The 13,938-nt window shown below is 43.0% G+C and overlaps 1 protein-coding gene across 3 annotated transcripts in view; it reads left to right on the forward strand.

The window, feature by feature from the left end:
- Positions 1-13,938, forward strand: part of BAZ1B (bromodomain adjacent to zinc finger domain 1B) — a 50,516-nt gene that overhangs the window by 22,145 nt on the left and 14,433 nt on the right. For all 3 annotated transcript variants that reach the window (XM_056327195.1, XM_056327183.1, XM_056327189.1), the window contains exons 8-13: positions 1,471-1,609; positions 2,093-2,223; positions 3,750-3,861; positions 11,291-11,389; positions 11,834-12,011; positions 13,032-13,214. In XM_056327195.1, coding sequence (XP_056183170.1) covers positions 1,471-1,609; positions 2,093-2,223; positions 3,750-3,861; positions 11,291-11,389; positions 11,834-12,011; positions 13,032-13,214 — 842 coding nt within the window. The remainder of the gene's footprint in view (positions 1-1,470; positions 1,610-2,092; positions 2,224-3,749; positions 3,862-11,290; positions 11,390-11,833; positions 12,012-13,031; positions 13,215-13,938) is intronic.

The following is a 13,938-nucleotide window of genomic DNA, read 5'->3' on the forward strand; positions in this document are numbered from 1 at the left end:
TTTGTTCAGGCGGTTCTTGGTGAAAGTACACCTGTTCTTCAGAGATGGGCAAAAATAGAGGCTCTTGAACAGACATGAGAAGCATAAATCTTGTTGATGTTAAATGTTGTCTCCTGTCAGAAGTTGCCTTGCTTCTTACCTAGATATGTGAAATTACATGCTCTGTTCTTTAAGACCCTTGCCAAGGAACCTGTGATGCCAGGATTTAAGCCACTTCGTATTTTTCTTTCCCCTCCTTTTTGTCAACAGCTATGGATATTGAGAGCTACTGAAACTCCAGAATACTTCTGTCATGAGTGGGAAACTTGAAGTTTCTATTTTAATGCTCTTCCACATCATAGCACATATCAGACTGGTGGGGGTTGGAAGGGGCTGCTGGAGATGAGCTAGTCCAAGCCCTGCTACAGCAGGTTCTCCTAGAGCAGGTCGCACGGAGTCATGTCCAGGCAGGTTGTGACTGTCTCCAGGGAAGGAGACCCCACAGCCTCTCTGGGCAGCCTGTGTCAGGGCTCTGTCACCCTCAAGGTGAAGAAGCTCTTCCTCACGTTCAGATGGAACTTCTCGTGTTGCAGTTTGTGCCCGTTGCCCCTTGCCCTGTTGCTGGACACTGCTGGAAAGAGCCTGGCCCCGTCCTCCTGACACTTGCCCTTAAGCTGTTTGTGGACATTGATAAGACCTCCTCAGTCTGCTGTTCTCCAGGCTGAATAGGCCCAGCTCTCCCGGCCTTTCCTCGTGAGGGAGATGCTCCAGTCCCCTCACCATCTTTGTAGCCTCTGCTGGGCTCTTTCCGAGCAGTTCCCAGTCTCTCTGGAAAGGGGCAGCCCAGCACTGGACACAGCACTGCACCCTCACCAGAGTGGAGTAGAGAAGGGGGATCACCTGTGAGGTGTTAGGGTATGTGCCTGGGTCACTGTTGTGAAACAGTTGTGCCTGAAAGAGGCCTCCATTGTGCCAGTCTGTTTTTTCGGTAGGTAACGTTGTGGGGGAGCATTCCCCTTACCTGCAGTTATGGAAATATTGGTGTCCATTAGCTGACCTCAGTGCCGTCACAGCTGGACGGCTCCCAACACTTGGAAAGCCAGAACAGAAGTCCTTGTCATATATTGTGCAAAGATCTAAATCTTTGACCCTGTTGTTATATGGAATTGCACAGCAATGGATGCCACTTTGTTATCTAAAATGAAAAATAGTAATGAGGACTAATTTCTCCAGACAATTTTTATCCAGACTTTACTCTTTCCTCAGTGCAGTTCATCCTTGACGACTTAATAATTTTCGAGTTTTTTTTTTTCAAGAATGGTGGGTGGAAAGCAAGCTGAAAGGTGGGTGGCTGTGCTAAAAAAAAAAAGAAAAAAAGGTTTTGGTGACTTTGGTTAACACTTTTAACTCCACTGTGTAGTGAAATAAGAGAGTATTAATGCCTGGGTTCAATAAAAGAAAGGTAATACTTCTCTGTGCTAATTCTGACAGTGAAGATGGAGAAAGAAGCAGAGGAAGAAAGAATCCGGAAGCATAAAGCTGCAGCTGAGAAAACTTTCCAGGATGGAATTGCCAAAGCGAAGCTGGTGATGCGCAGGACCCCAGTTGGCACTGATCGTAATCATAACAGGTGGGAAAGGAAATGGTCCTGGGCTGCCAGCTTTTTCCTCTGGGTGGAGCTTTATTCAGACAGCAGCCCCCAAAAAGTGATTGATGTGGAGAGTGCTGAGGACTCCCTGTGTATTGAACTGTAGAGGAAAGCGGAGGAGAAGCTTGTGTAGGTAGAGTGTGATGGCCTTCACTGGGTTTACATGGCTGGCTTTTTGAGGCCTTCTTGTGGAGGTCAGAATCCACTAGCCAGTGGAGCTTCAAGTTCTTGCATCCAGTGCTCAAGAACCTAATTTTTTTTCATGTTTGTTGCACAGGAATGCTCTTAGAATGGATTCTAGTAAAAGCTTTTCCTATTTCTCAACTGCTAATATAAAGATATACATACTTTCAGGTTTTTGAGTCAAGCACACAGATGCTTCTCTGCTCTATGCAAATAAAAGTGGGAGTATGTAACTAGGCAGAAGAGGAGACAGGTACGTGTTAACATGTGTGTTTCCTACAGGTACTGGCTGTTTTCAGATGAGGTTCCTGGCTTGTTCATTGAGAAAGGCTGGGTACATGACAGTATAGACTACAGATTCGTCCTTCCCCATCAGAAAAAAGAAGATTTTAGAAGGGACTACAACCCAGGAGGTATGATCAGCCTGTTTCATTGTGGGTATTTCCTTTGTTGCTGTGTGATTGTTAGAATGGATTTGTGACTGTGAGAGAGAAACTGTCTAGTCTTGAGTGTTTTCATGAGGATGCTCTTGATTTAAGCCTTCTGTAAGCTCTAGAAACCTGCACACAGTAGATGTCTGCTCATGGTGATCTCCTTCCTGCTGCTGCAGGATGTCAGACTGCCTGCAGTGTACTGCATCATGTCAGTTGTGGGCTAATACCTCTCTGGCTGACTCTGAACCTGCCAAGCTGCAGCGTGCCACATTTCTTGGACAAGTAGTTGTGTGCTGCAGAGTGAGGGTATCCATCATGCTTCCACCAGTGGCAAGACTCTCAGATTAACCTGTGAAATAGTATCAAGCAGGACAGTCTTGATACCTATAGCTTTGCTGATTGAGGCCGTTTCGGCACGTCCTCCGAGCTTGCCATTCACCTTGTACTGAATAGGCAGGTGAGGTGCAACAACTAGCTGAAGTTCTAATGCTTCCTCTGTAGTTTTGCCTGGTTGACTTGGAGCCTGGATGGTGGAGCCTTGCAGGCAGAACTTGCACATACACAAAAATCAGGCTGTGGGGAAGGAAATACTTCTATGTGGAAATAGCTCTTGGTACAGAAGAGCATGCTATCATCTGACTGTGGTTGCAGTGTCAGTCCTGATCTTTTCTTGCTTCTGAAACGTTGTATTTTCTTGCTTCTGAAACGTCGTAGGCTGGCGCTGCACCTTGTCTACAGCAATGCTCGGTGTGAGGCTATGATCAGAGAGCCCCCACCTGGTGGTGGTTTGTTTTAGACAATGGGCAGAGTAGACATCTGTGAAAGAATGGAACAGGGCAAACCTACAGTGAGATACTTCATCCAGAATGTAACTTTCCAGCCATCTGTGTCATGGTGACCTGTTGAGCTGGAGGTGGTATCATGCAGTGGCCCTCAATGGGTATATTTTCTTATGTGAACTTTTTCAGATATTGACCAGTCATGTTCCTGTACACCAGCTTGCTTCCAGCTGTATTAGTTTCTCAACTGCTGCCTGTGTGTTTACCCAGCTAGTGTGCAAGATTTCAGGAGATTCCTTTTGAAACTTAACAAGCAAAGGCTTAAATAAGCAAAGGTTTAAATTCATGTTAGACTGTTGTCTAAGATGCAGAAATACAAACTATTTAAACTCATTCAGTTCTAAAAGTACTGTGTCAGTATGTAGCTAAAAAGTGAAACTAGTTTAATGTATTTGAATATTGGGAACGCTTTTCTTAATTTTATGTATGTGCTTTATGATGTAGTAATTTTGTTAAAAGTCCATTACATGGTTTTGTATTTCTATAAATGCATGTATTGTGAGCTTTAGCAAGCTAGTAATGGATTAGTTTTCCCTGACAAATGTATTGCTGGCCTAAATGCTGAATATAAACACCTGGAGAAAGATTAGTTTTTGCAAAATAAAAATGCTTACTGAGGAGGAAGATGAATGAGAAAACACTTGAGCTCGTGCTTTTCTTTTACAGACAAGCGGAGGAGCACAGCCACTGATGGCAGAGCCAGCAAGCTTCACCGGTCTGTGCGTGCTGCACCCCTTCCTGCAGAGACCACTGCACCCAAGCAGGGACAGAACTTATGGTAACACATGTTTTTATAGCTGCAAAGTACTCAAAGCGTAGAGGTCGAGGAAACTAGGCATAGACAGATTTCTTTGGATAAACCCTACTATATATCTATTACTCTTTCGGTACTTAACAGTTTGATTAGTTCAGCAGTCTCCAGGCCTCTGTTACTGGTTAATTACTGGTAGTGAATTGCTAATAGGGCAGCCAGTCCAAAAGCCAGTGGAACCATTATAATCAGTCAGACTTAAAAGCCGCTATAAATTAAACTGGTAAAATGATATTTTGTTGTATTGCTTTTTAAATATTTTATATTCAGAAGAACTGTTAATTTACAATAATTTGTGTGCTTTTTTCAGCATTGGTAAGCACTACTTTAAAAAAAAAAAAAGAGGGAAGCAGTGACCTAGCTAAGCGTGTCTAGGATTTCTTTCATGGTTCATCTTGGCAGACCTGAATTGTGGCACATGGGGTTCTTGAGCACATGCAATTTAAGTTTTCACTGAGATCTTTGGAGACAGGCCTCTATCCTGTGTGTTCTTGTACTATGTGAGACATGCAGAGCCATTCCCCAGCTCCTTGTCAGTGGCTTCTTCCTGGGCTTCACAGCAGACTGTAGTGGTGTCCATTTGTTCTCCTATAGCACCGTACCATGGAACTGATTTTCGTCGCTAATGATAATTATAGCTTAGCAAACTGTTCTTCCATGTTGACAGACTGCTACCCCTTTTAGTGATTCCCAATGCCAAGAATTAGCCACCAATGTGTCTAAGTGAATCAAATCTAAACATTTCTACCTTTGAGCATGCTTGACTGTGACCTGCTCCAATAATTTGCCCTACCAATGTCTTTTACCTTTAAAGAAAATCTGCGTAGGCTGTTGCCCTATGTGGTAAGCAGTGTCCCCATGCCAGAAAATACTGGCTACAGCTTTACCTACTAAACAGATTGCAAAGGACTCTGCATATTTATTTATTTATTTATTTATTTAGATAACCCTGGGAAGCAACTGTCACAAAATACTTGCTCTTGCAGCTCCCCTAATAGCAGTGACTTTTCTCCAGAACTTCCACTGCTGACCCACAAAGTGGGGTTACTTGGTCTTTGATAAACATCACCAGTTGTGACCTTAGCTCCAAAGCATAGTTCCACCGCTGCAAGTTAGAACTACTTTAGTAAAGATGTTCCTGCTCCCCCACCAGGAACTGTCAGACTGAAATGTGTGAATGTCTTAATTCATCTGAACCAGCAGAACTGAGTGCAGACTCTTTCTTTGTATTGCTCTACCCCTTCTCTTTCTTTGCTAGCAGGTCATAGGAGACAGCAGAGTTTCCTGTGCATGCCTCCACTCTGTCCAGTATTGCCACGGCAGATTTCCACCCCTTTCTCAGTGTAGGCCTTTGCATATCTTGTCATATGGCCAAAATTCAAGCAATTGGGCTTTCCTAGGGAATGGGTGCTCAACAGGAGGTTGTAGAAGACAGTATGGTCCACAGGAAAGTCCTCTCTGCTCTTTAACTGCCTCTTCTAATACTTGATCTTCATTTAGCAAAGATGGCAAGATGTGTTTCCAGTAGGACAACTTTATATAAGGAAAACATTAGTTTAAATTAGTAGTGCATATTGCTGTGAACTGAAGACAACATTGAGCCAAAACAGATGACTTAAGTAACACAGAGTCCCTGTAACTTGTTGTTCCAAGCCAAACTTGAAAAAGTATTTGATATTACAGTGTTGAATTGCTCAATCAGTTTGGCAGCACTCGGAGACGTGCTGAGGGAGATCAGATGGTTGCAAAGGCAGGAGTGCTTTACAGAGAAACTAGTCATGGCCCAGGCGAGGCAGCTCTTTGAACCAGTCCTGTACGCTCTCAGGACTGAATTCTGTTATTAAGAGCTGCTTCGTATGAAGTGACCATAATATGCAGTATTCTTTTTTCTTTTCTTTCTTTTTCTTAAAGCGCAATAAAAAGAATTAAGAAGCTTGTTAAAATTAAAAAAGCTTAAAGTGGCAGCCAAAAGCCTAAAGTGCTTTCAAAGACGTTGCCTTAAAGTTTCCATACTAGATGGTCAAAGCAAGTGCTGCCTCTTACCTTTGAAAAAAGGGTTTGAGGAAACTCAGAAACAAAATGGCAGCGATAGTAACAAAGCATTCTCAGTATGGTTCACATCAGATTAAGGAAGCTATTACAAGTAGGAAGGCCTACTTACAAACTGTGGTGGAGCCTAAATGAAGGAAATAATGATAAACCAAAGTACAAACTAAGGGCAAAAATTATTTTTTTTTTTTCCTTGAGGGAACAATTTTGCTTCACAAGATCTGTTGTTACAGGGCCTGCCTTAGGGTGAGAGTGCTGCTCTTCTCATGAGTGAATAATTGGCTAAGAAATAGGAAACAAATCACAGAAATACTCTTTAATTTGTATGTTCAGCAAAGAGATGGAGAGTAATGCTAGAGGACAGTGGGGAAGTCTCCTAAATAAAGAGGATTTTCTTTTGATACAGAAAAAAGGTTTGGGAAATAAAAGTAGCAAATAGCAGTTTTGAAATAGAGAGGAAAGTACTACTAAGGATCGTGCAGCTGATAATAGGTAACTCACTGCTACCAGCTGCTGTGGACCTTCAAATTTGTACCTGTTCAAAGCACCAGTTAGACAAACCGCTGGAAGAGAGGTTCACTGGGGAGTGTTCAGCACAAAGGTTCTTGTCCTGGCATACAAGGAAGTCCTCAAACCAGCAGATGTTAAAATCTGTAGAGGCAGGTTGAAGACATGTCACTGCATGCCTGCTCTGCCCTTTTGCCACTCAGAAATAAGATATTAAACTGAGTGTGATTTGTTGGTTGGGGTTTTTTTCTTGCCTGGCTCTTAGGCCACTATGTTTTTGATTTCTGTCCTTTTTGGTACCTGCTAGGAAAGACTGCTATCACTTGCTGATTTTTTTTTTTTTTTTTTTTTTTTTTACTGAGAATATCATGCCTGTGTGCATTGTTCCACCAGGCAGGCTGACGGTGTCGGGATGTCGAGGTAAAGCAATGCAAATGGAAGATCTGAGTCAGATGCAGGCCTCCATGCCCTTAAAGTAAGCAGGGAGCACAATGGCAGCTTTTCAGAGAAAACGTAACCTCTTCTAACTTAGTGTTCTTCTGTGCTGTCTGCATGACTTTCTCCTAACTGACAGGGCCACCTAAAGCCATTTCTGCAGATAAGCAATAAGCTTCCTCAGCTGAAAGACTTTCCTTTAAAGCTCTCGAACGGCAAAGAGCCTGTTTGCTAAGTACCTATCTGACAGTTGTCACCTGACAGGTAACCTTCTACAAAAAGAGAATTGACCACCTGAGAGCTGTATTTCAGGGGACAGCCAGTAACTAGAACTTCCCTCTGAGGAAATCTATATTTGTGTTACTGTATTTTCCTCTGTGGCCTTTGCCATTGATCTCTCCAAACTCAAGGACTCCCATGAGCATAGACAGTTACGGAAGTGTCTCCTCCTTGGCTACTTTTTGCCCATTGTCCTTACACACCCTGAGGAACCCTGAGACCACACTGAAGCCCTGGCTTATCTACACCCCCTGTTGTTTGGATACAAGGACTTGTTCGGCTGTAACTCATGTTAGTATGTAGTGCATAGAAAGTTTCATTTCTTTGCGTTCTTTAACTCTGCTATTAGTCTCTTTTTCCTAGTAGTACCATCTAACATGGGATTGAGAGTAGCCTCACAGTGCACATAGAACATCTTTAGCTTTACCCTTTTATACTCTAGAGTGATGAGACATTGGAATGAGCACCAAATTAACTCTGTGAATAGTTGTATTTCACAGCCCTGCCCCTTTTCTGCTTGAGGATGGGAGCTGGTAGGGCATTGATAAGGGAAGAAAATAGATGCCATACCTCTACCAAGAGCTATAGAAACAGTATCTCACAGAAGTGGTTTCTGCCTTCAGTACTTTGTCCACAAAAAGAAGAGGTCGTAGTGTTCTGTTCTGAAAGTGCAGAGTTTGAATCATTGTTCTCATTCAGAATTGTAAATGCTTGGTTATTTCTGTCTTCTCTGGACAGATGGACCAGTCCCACTTCTAACACTGTGTACCACTTTCACTGATGTTGATGCTTATTTAAAAAAATCTCCCTGTTTAAAGCTTCTGGGCACATGGTCCCTGAAAAAGTCTTTTGTCCATACCGTAGTGCTTCACGAGCTGTACACATACTGGTCTTTCCTGCAAGAACCACAGGTTAATCACAACCTTTGCAGTATAATAGTACGCAGGAGACTTCTTACTCATCCTGGTCAGAAAGCAGTTGAATTTTGGAAACACTGGCATCTCTGCAGAGTAACTCCCATTGTTCTTCATCTATTAGGAATACACCATGATATGGCGGGTCCCCTCAGCAGACCATTTGAGTTAACCATGAGTGGGTGCTGACAGACTCCATTCTCACGCCTATATTCTACAGATGGGAGTTCCCCTGTTTCCACCATCCCTCCAGAGCAGGTACTGATCCTGGGCTCCTTTAGACGTTATCCTCTTGATTTCTTCATTCCCTAGTCTGCAGTCTAGGTTTTATACCTTCCTCTGTCTCTTGCAGCCTGTAGCCTGAGAACAGGTAGGAGTATTCAGCCTGAGTGAATATGGGAGCTCCTTTTGACTTGATGCTTGTGCCATATGTCCTTTCTGGTTTTATTGCTGACCACTCTGCTGGCTTGTGCTGCCAGGAATGTAAGGAAAAAAAATTTAGGCTGTTATTTACAGATGCAGGAAGCCCTTACCCCAGTCAGGATTTCTGCCTTTCAGGTCAGTTTGAAGACCTCCATCTGGTCTTGACTCTCCCAAAGGCATCTTTCCCATCACTTTGGATTGTGGTGTTAAGCTCTGTGTCAGGCCACAAGGAGGGCACCAATTGCCTTCCCCTCCCTCTTATCAAGACCCACAAGCTCATAGCCCTATTGCCTCCCTGTTTAAAATGCCAGCGCTTTCTTACCATGTCTGTGCTCCATGCCTTGTGCTGGTTGAGCCCTAGTTGGAGGTGGTTCCTTCAGGTAGTAGGAAGTGCATGGAGCTGAGTTGAGAACCAGGAGCTGTGGCTGCATAGAGCAGCGAGGTGTCACCAATCAAACTAACACAGGTGCCTCTTTGATGTGTTTTTATTTTGCATGTTTGAGTTCAAGCTCATGCAGAACAGTTCCCCCTCCCAGAAATCCTGGTTCTTGCTCAGGGCAAATTGGGAAGGCTCAAGTACCTCTTGTAGATGTTCTCCCTTCCTGGTCCCATTTCCTTTTTCAGCAGGAACAAAGTTGTGCCAGGGCTTAACCCTAGCTTTCTTACAAGGACAATACCTGCTTTCTCACGCTTGCCAGCAGCCTGTGTTTTCTTTCCCAAAGCCACGTAACACTGGAGAATACAAGTGCCATATGCTGTTTCCAGTGCCCTTTCATTTTTACAGTAAGACAAATGTATAGGGAATTTCCTCCCTTAGATTTGCAGCCATGGGGCAAAGCCAGGAAAGCTCAGGCATGGTCTTCTCAGGTATTTTTCCCAGCCGGATCCTGTGGTATATTGCCAGCAGTGGCTGATGTTTCATCATGACCTAGGCAGCCTTCTCAACATGACTGAGAAACAGTCCTCTGCAGGGCAACTGTTTTGAAGATTAATTTATGCCATTCCCATATTGTGACAGATTCTTCATAATGAGATATGGTTTTGGACCAATCCCAAAATTTGCCCCAAGGGTTTGGAAGCAATTTGATACCAAATATTCTAGAGGAAATTTTATTTAGCAGAAGTCCAGTAGACTTAAAAATGATAGTCCTTGCAGTAGTCTGTCTGTAGACCTTCCAGTGAATGTTGGAATACTAATTATTCACTGTAAGTGGCATCTATAGGAAAAAGACACAAGTTATATTGTAACAGGTTTGTGAATGCCTGTTGGAACCCATGACCAAGCTTTAGTCACTACTACTTTTAAATTGCCTTTACTAGGCTCTAGGGAGTGAAGGATATTTGGAGCTGCTCTGTCCTGTTTCTCTCAGGGAGGGTGTGCAAAGGATAGTGGTGGCCAAAAGATCTGATCTCAGTATGCAAAGTGAGGATGCTCTGCAGGGTTGGAGTATACTGAAGCAGGTGACTGGCAAGAAACTGTTTTTCTTCCATTTTTAAACAATCAATCCTGTATTTTATTAGAGTAATTAATTTACTAACTGAATGCGAATTGTGAGGCTGTTCCCCTAATAGGAAAATACTAGAACTCTGAAATATTTTCTTTTCAGATATGTTCTTTACTAAATATTTCTGCCAGAAAAATAAGCATTGCAGATACTATTATTCCAAGAGAAGCCAGAACAGCATCTTTCTCTAGTTGTTGCTTGGCACATCTGAGCTTATGCCCAAGAAGAAAAATTAGATACAGAGTCTTCTCTGTGGCTGGTGAGGATCACATAGTGGTCCTTTGCAGTTGTTTCCATGTAAGGTTGATTTTGCTAGTCTTTCACTTCCCTCTTCTAAGGAGCAATCCTCTTCTAGAAGATAAGTGATTAGTTTTATTTTCTGTAAATGAGCTCTGAAGTTCAAATTGAATCCCTGCCTCCGTCAGGTGAGGAGGCTCCATGGCACCCTAGAATAGAGTTGGAAAAGAGCAGAATTTCAGGCTGTCTTAAAGCCAGTTTAAATCTACAACCCAGCATTAAAACTTGATTGTACTCTGGAACTGCAGAGAGAATTCCTTATGCAGAGAACTCTGCAAAATTTTTCCTCTTTTAGATTCAGCTAACTGCTGATTATGATTCCTGTCCTGAAGGACTTTTTGAGCAGAAAGGTTTAAATTAAGCTAATGAATATGGTTTTCACATACTGCATTTCAGCTTTCAAGTTAAGGTGAGCTGCTTGGAAAGGAAGACTCCAGCACTTGCAGAGGATACAGCCTTCACAGTCACAAATCTACATCAGCAGTTGTGATATAAGCTAGGACATACCCTTTGTTAATCTAGGGACGACTTGGGTTAATGAAAGAAGTTGAAGACTCTGCAGAAGGAGTGATTAAATTGCCATGCTATGCAGTGCATAGCATGTTAATCTTTTCTAGTGCATCTAAAATGACGTTCAGATTACTTAAACGGACTGCAACTTAGTGAATCTAATCCCTGGGGTACATGACTAAATTCAAATGCCAATGTTTTAATAAATTTAATGGGGAAAAACCTATAAATCAGTTCTGTGGTGTGTTTGGGTTTTTTTCCCTTGGAATTGGCTACACCTGGGGACCTTGAAACAAGGCCAATCTGAGTCAGAATGCTTATGCCAGCATTACTGGAAGTGATCCACCTTGCACCATGGGGTTGGGTTATAGGTTATTTGTCATCCCTGCCCACTAATAATAATGAACTATTTAGAAGAAGGAATTGTGTCTCTGTGGCAAGACATTAGCTGATGTTGGTGCATGTTGTATCTTTCAGGTTTCTTTGTGACAGTCAGAGGGATTTGGATGAGCTGCTGAGTTGCCTGCACCCACAAGGAGTAAGAGAAAGCCAGTTAAAGGAGCGTTTGGAGAAAAAGTGAGCCTGCTCTTTTTTTTTTTTTTTTTTTTTTTTTTTTTTAGTGTGTCTTCTCAAAGTCAAAGTGTATCCTTGTCACAAAGCCGTTCCATTCCTGGAGCAGCATTCTGTGCTTTGTTTGATCATGCCTGTGCTGAAGAGGGAAGGATATTAAGGATGAGAAACTGCTGTTTTTCTTAGGCAGTAACTGCAGGTTCTTGTTAAATAATGCTCTAAGCTGTGAAGAGGTTCTGTCAGTCTTTGAGTAGCTCCTTGCAACTGGAAACAAAGGCAGTGCTGTTTCACTCAGAGCCAGAACTGCCACGTGCTTTCAAGCATCTTTCAAGGACTATTCTGCACTGGTGGAGCATGGAGATCATGATGGATAGCATTGTTGCTCCAGTGCCTGCACGGCTCATGGGGCTGTGGCCTGCATGTATTCAGAGGTTGGTTTTGATTTTCCAGGTATCAGGACATCGTGCACTCTATCCATTTGGCTCGGAAACAGAACCTGGGCCTCAAATCCTGTGATGGCAACCAGGAACTGCTGAACTACCTCCGAAGTGATCTAATTGAGGTTGCAACTCGGCTGCAAAAAGGAGGCCTGGGATATGTTGATGTGACACCAGAATATGAAGCAAGAGTAAGTAATCAGCAATGTAGTACTGAGCAAATCAAGCACAAGCTGATACTTTCTGTAGGTCTTGAGTCTTTTGTTTTCCCCAGACAATTTTCTCATGTGTCCTCTCTTTCTAAACTAGTATTTCAATGTTACGAAGATGCTGGCTTGAGGTCCTTTTAGTGTAGGTGTATCATAATGTTGGAGCTAGGTGTCCTGCGCAGCTGTTAAACTGTCCTTTTTCCTTCGTCTGGTGGTATACTTCCTCATGGAGCATCAGCAGAACTCTTTGTAACTTCTTCAGAGCCAGCATATCTTGTTGAGACAGCAGTTTCCCATTTTGGAGTGTTGGATACTTTTTGGTTGTTTTGGTTTTTTTTTTTTATAAATTCAAACCACTTTAGGCTCGGGGTAATGATTGTATCCCTGTTCCAGGACCTAAAGGGTGTTCATGGGTATGTGAGCACAAGGAGGTTACTGTGCAGTAAACCAAAATATGCGGTTTTAGTGCTCTGGCTAGTTCAGCCTAACTCAGATGAGTGTTACTGGTGCACTGAGTGTCTTTAGGGGGGGGATAAATGTGCCTCATATGGATAGAGTACACACTCTTGTGACTAGCGCGTGCTCCCCCTACCAAGTGACATTGGCTTGGAATGGTTAAAGCTCTGGTTTAGCTGCACCCGGAGTCACTGCAGAGACTTCCCTGTGTAGATGAGACCATAAGTATTAAGAGGAGGGGAAAAGTGAAGTCACTGAAGGAGCGGAAGAACAGTTTAGTGCTTGGTCATGATGGATTTGGGATTTTTCGTGTGGGGTTCTTTGTTTTTTTTGAAGGCGTGATGTTTTTTTCTGAACAGTGCTATGCATGATCATCAGCTAGGTATGAACTAGCAGAACCAACAGCAATATGCTGATTCCATAACCAAATACGGTAGATGTGATAATTAATGCAGTGTTCATATGTATCAATTTGCAGGGCAGACCCACCTAAACCAGCACAGAGTAACATCCAACTGTTATGTGATCGTATGCTCTTCCTAACAGGTATACTCACTAGAGAGCCTGAAGGATTTTGGAGAGTGTGTGATAGCACTCCAGGCTGGCGTTGTTAAGAAGTTTCTGCAAGGTTTCATGGCCCCCAAGCAGAAGAGAAGGAACCAAGGAGAGGACTATATTGCCAAGGCTGAGGAGATAGATGAAGACAAGAAAATGGCAGAAGAAGCTAAGGTATTGCTCACTTCAGGGCTCTGTTTCAGTCTCGTAGTACCGCTCTTTGAGCAAGGACAATAAGCTTCATCGGGTACTAAATCCTGAACAGCTTCTCCTCATTCCAAGTTTGGAGTGCAGTGGGTTTGTTGTTTTTACGGCCGGGTGTTCCCTGACTATATTGAAGAGTAAAGGTATTGGCAAAATGAAAATTGTGCTGAGGAATTACAGTAATTCTTTCTGTGGACAGGAAATAATGTTTGACTTCCTTCAAGTATAAATTGGGTACTTTAATAAAAGCATATTATGGAGCATTTTTACACAACAGGAGTTGTATCTGTCAAGAGAGGATTGATGGTGGCTTAATGCCTTTGATCCTTGCAGTCACCAAAACCTCAGCGTGTCTCTCCTTTATGGGAGTTAAGTTCAGGTAAATATCAGTGTTGTGCAGGAAGAGACACTAGCCATCATATGCATGGAGACACCCATAGAAGATGACAAACTGTGGATTGCACACAGCTTGCCTGGACATCTGAGGAAACACACCATATGTGCCTGAAGTAGAGAAGTGGTATTGTGGGGCTGAGTACATAGCCTTCCAAATCAAAGTTCAGATGGGATGGAGAAGGGCTGTGGAGGATTTGGTAGGGTCCTGCAGGCAGTTGAGCTGTACCAGTGTGTCATCCTAAGAGGGATAATGTGCAGGGGTGGTTTCTATGCTCTTTAAGTTGAATGAGCCATTAGT

This window comes from Falco biarmicus, chromosome 1 (genome assembly GCF_023638135.1).
Source record: "Falco biarmicus isolate bFalBia1 chromosome 1, bFalBia1.pri, whole genome shotgun sequence".
In the NCBI taxonomy this organism is placed as follows: domain Eukaryota; kingdom Metazoa; phylum Chordata; class Aves; order Falconiformes; family Falconidae; genus Falco; species Falco biarmicus.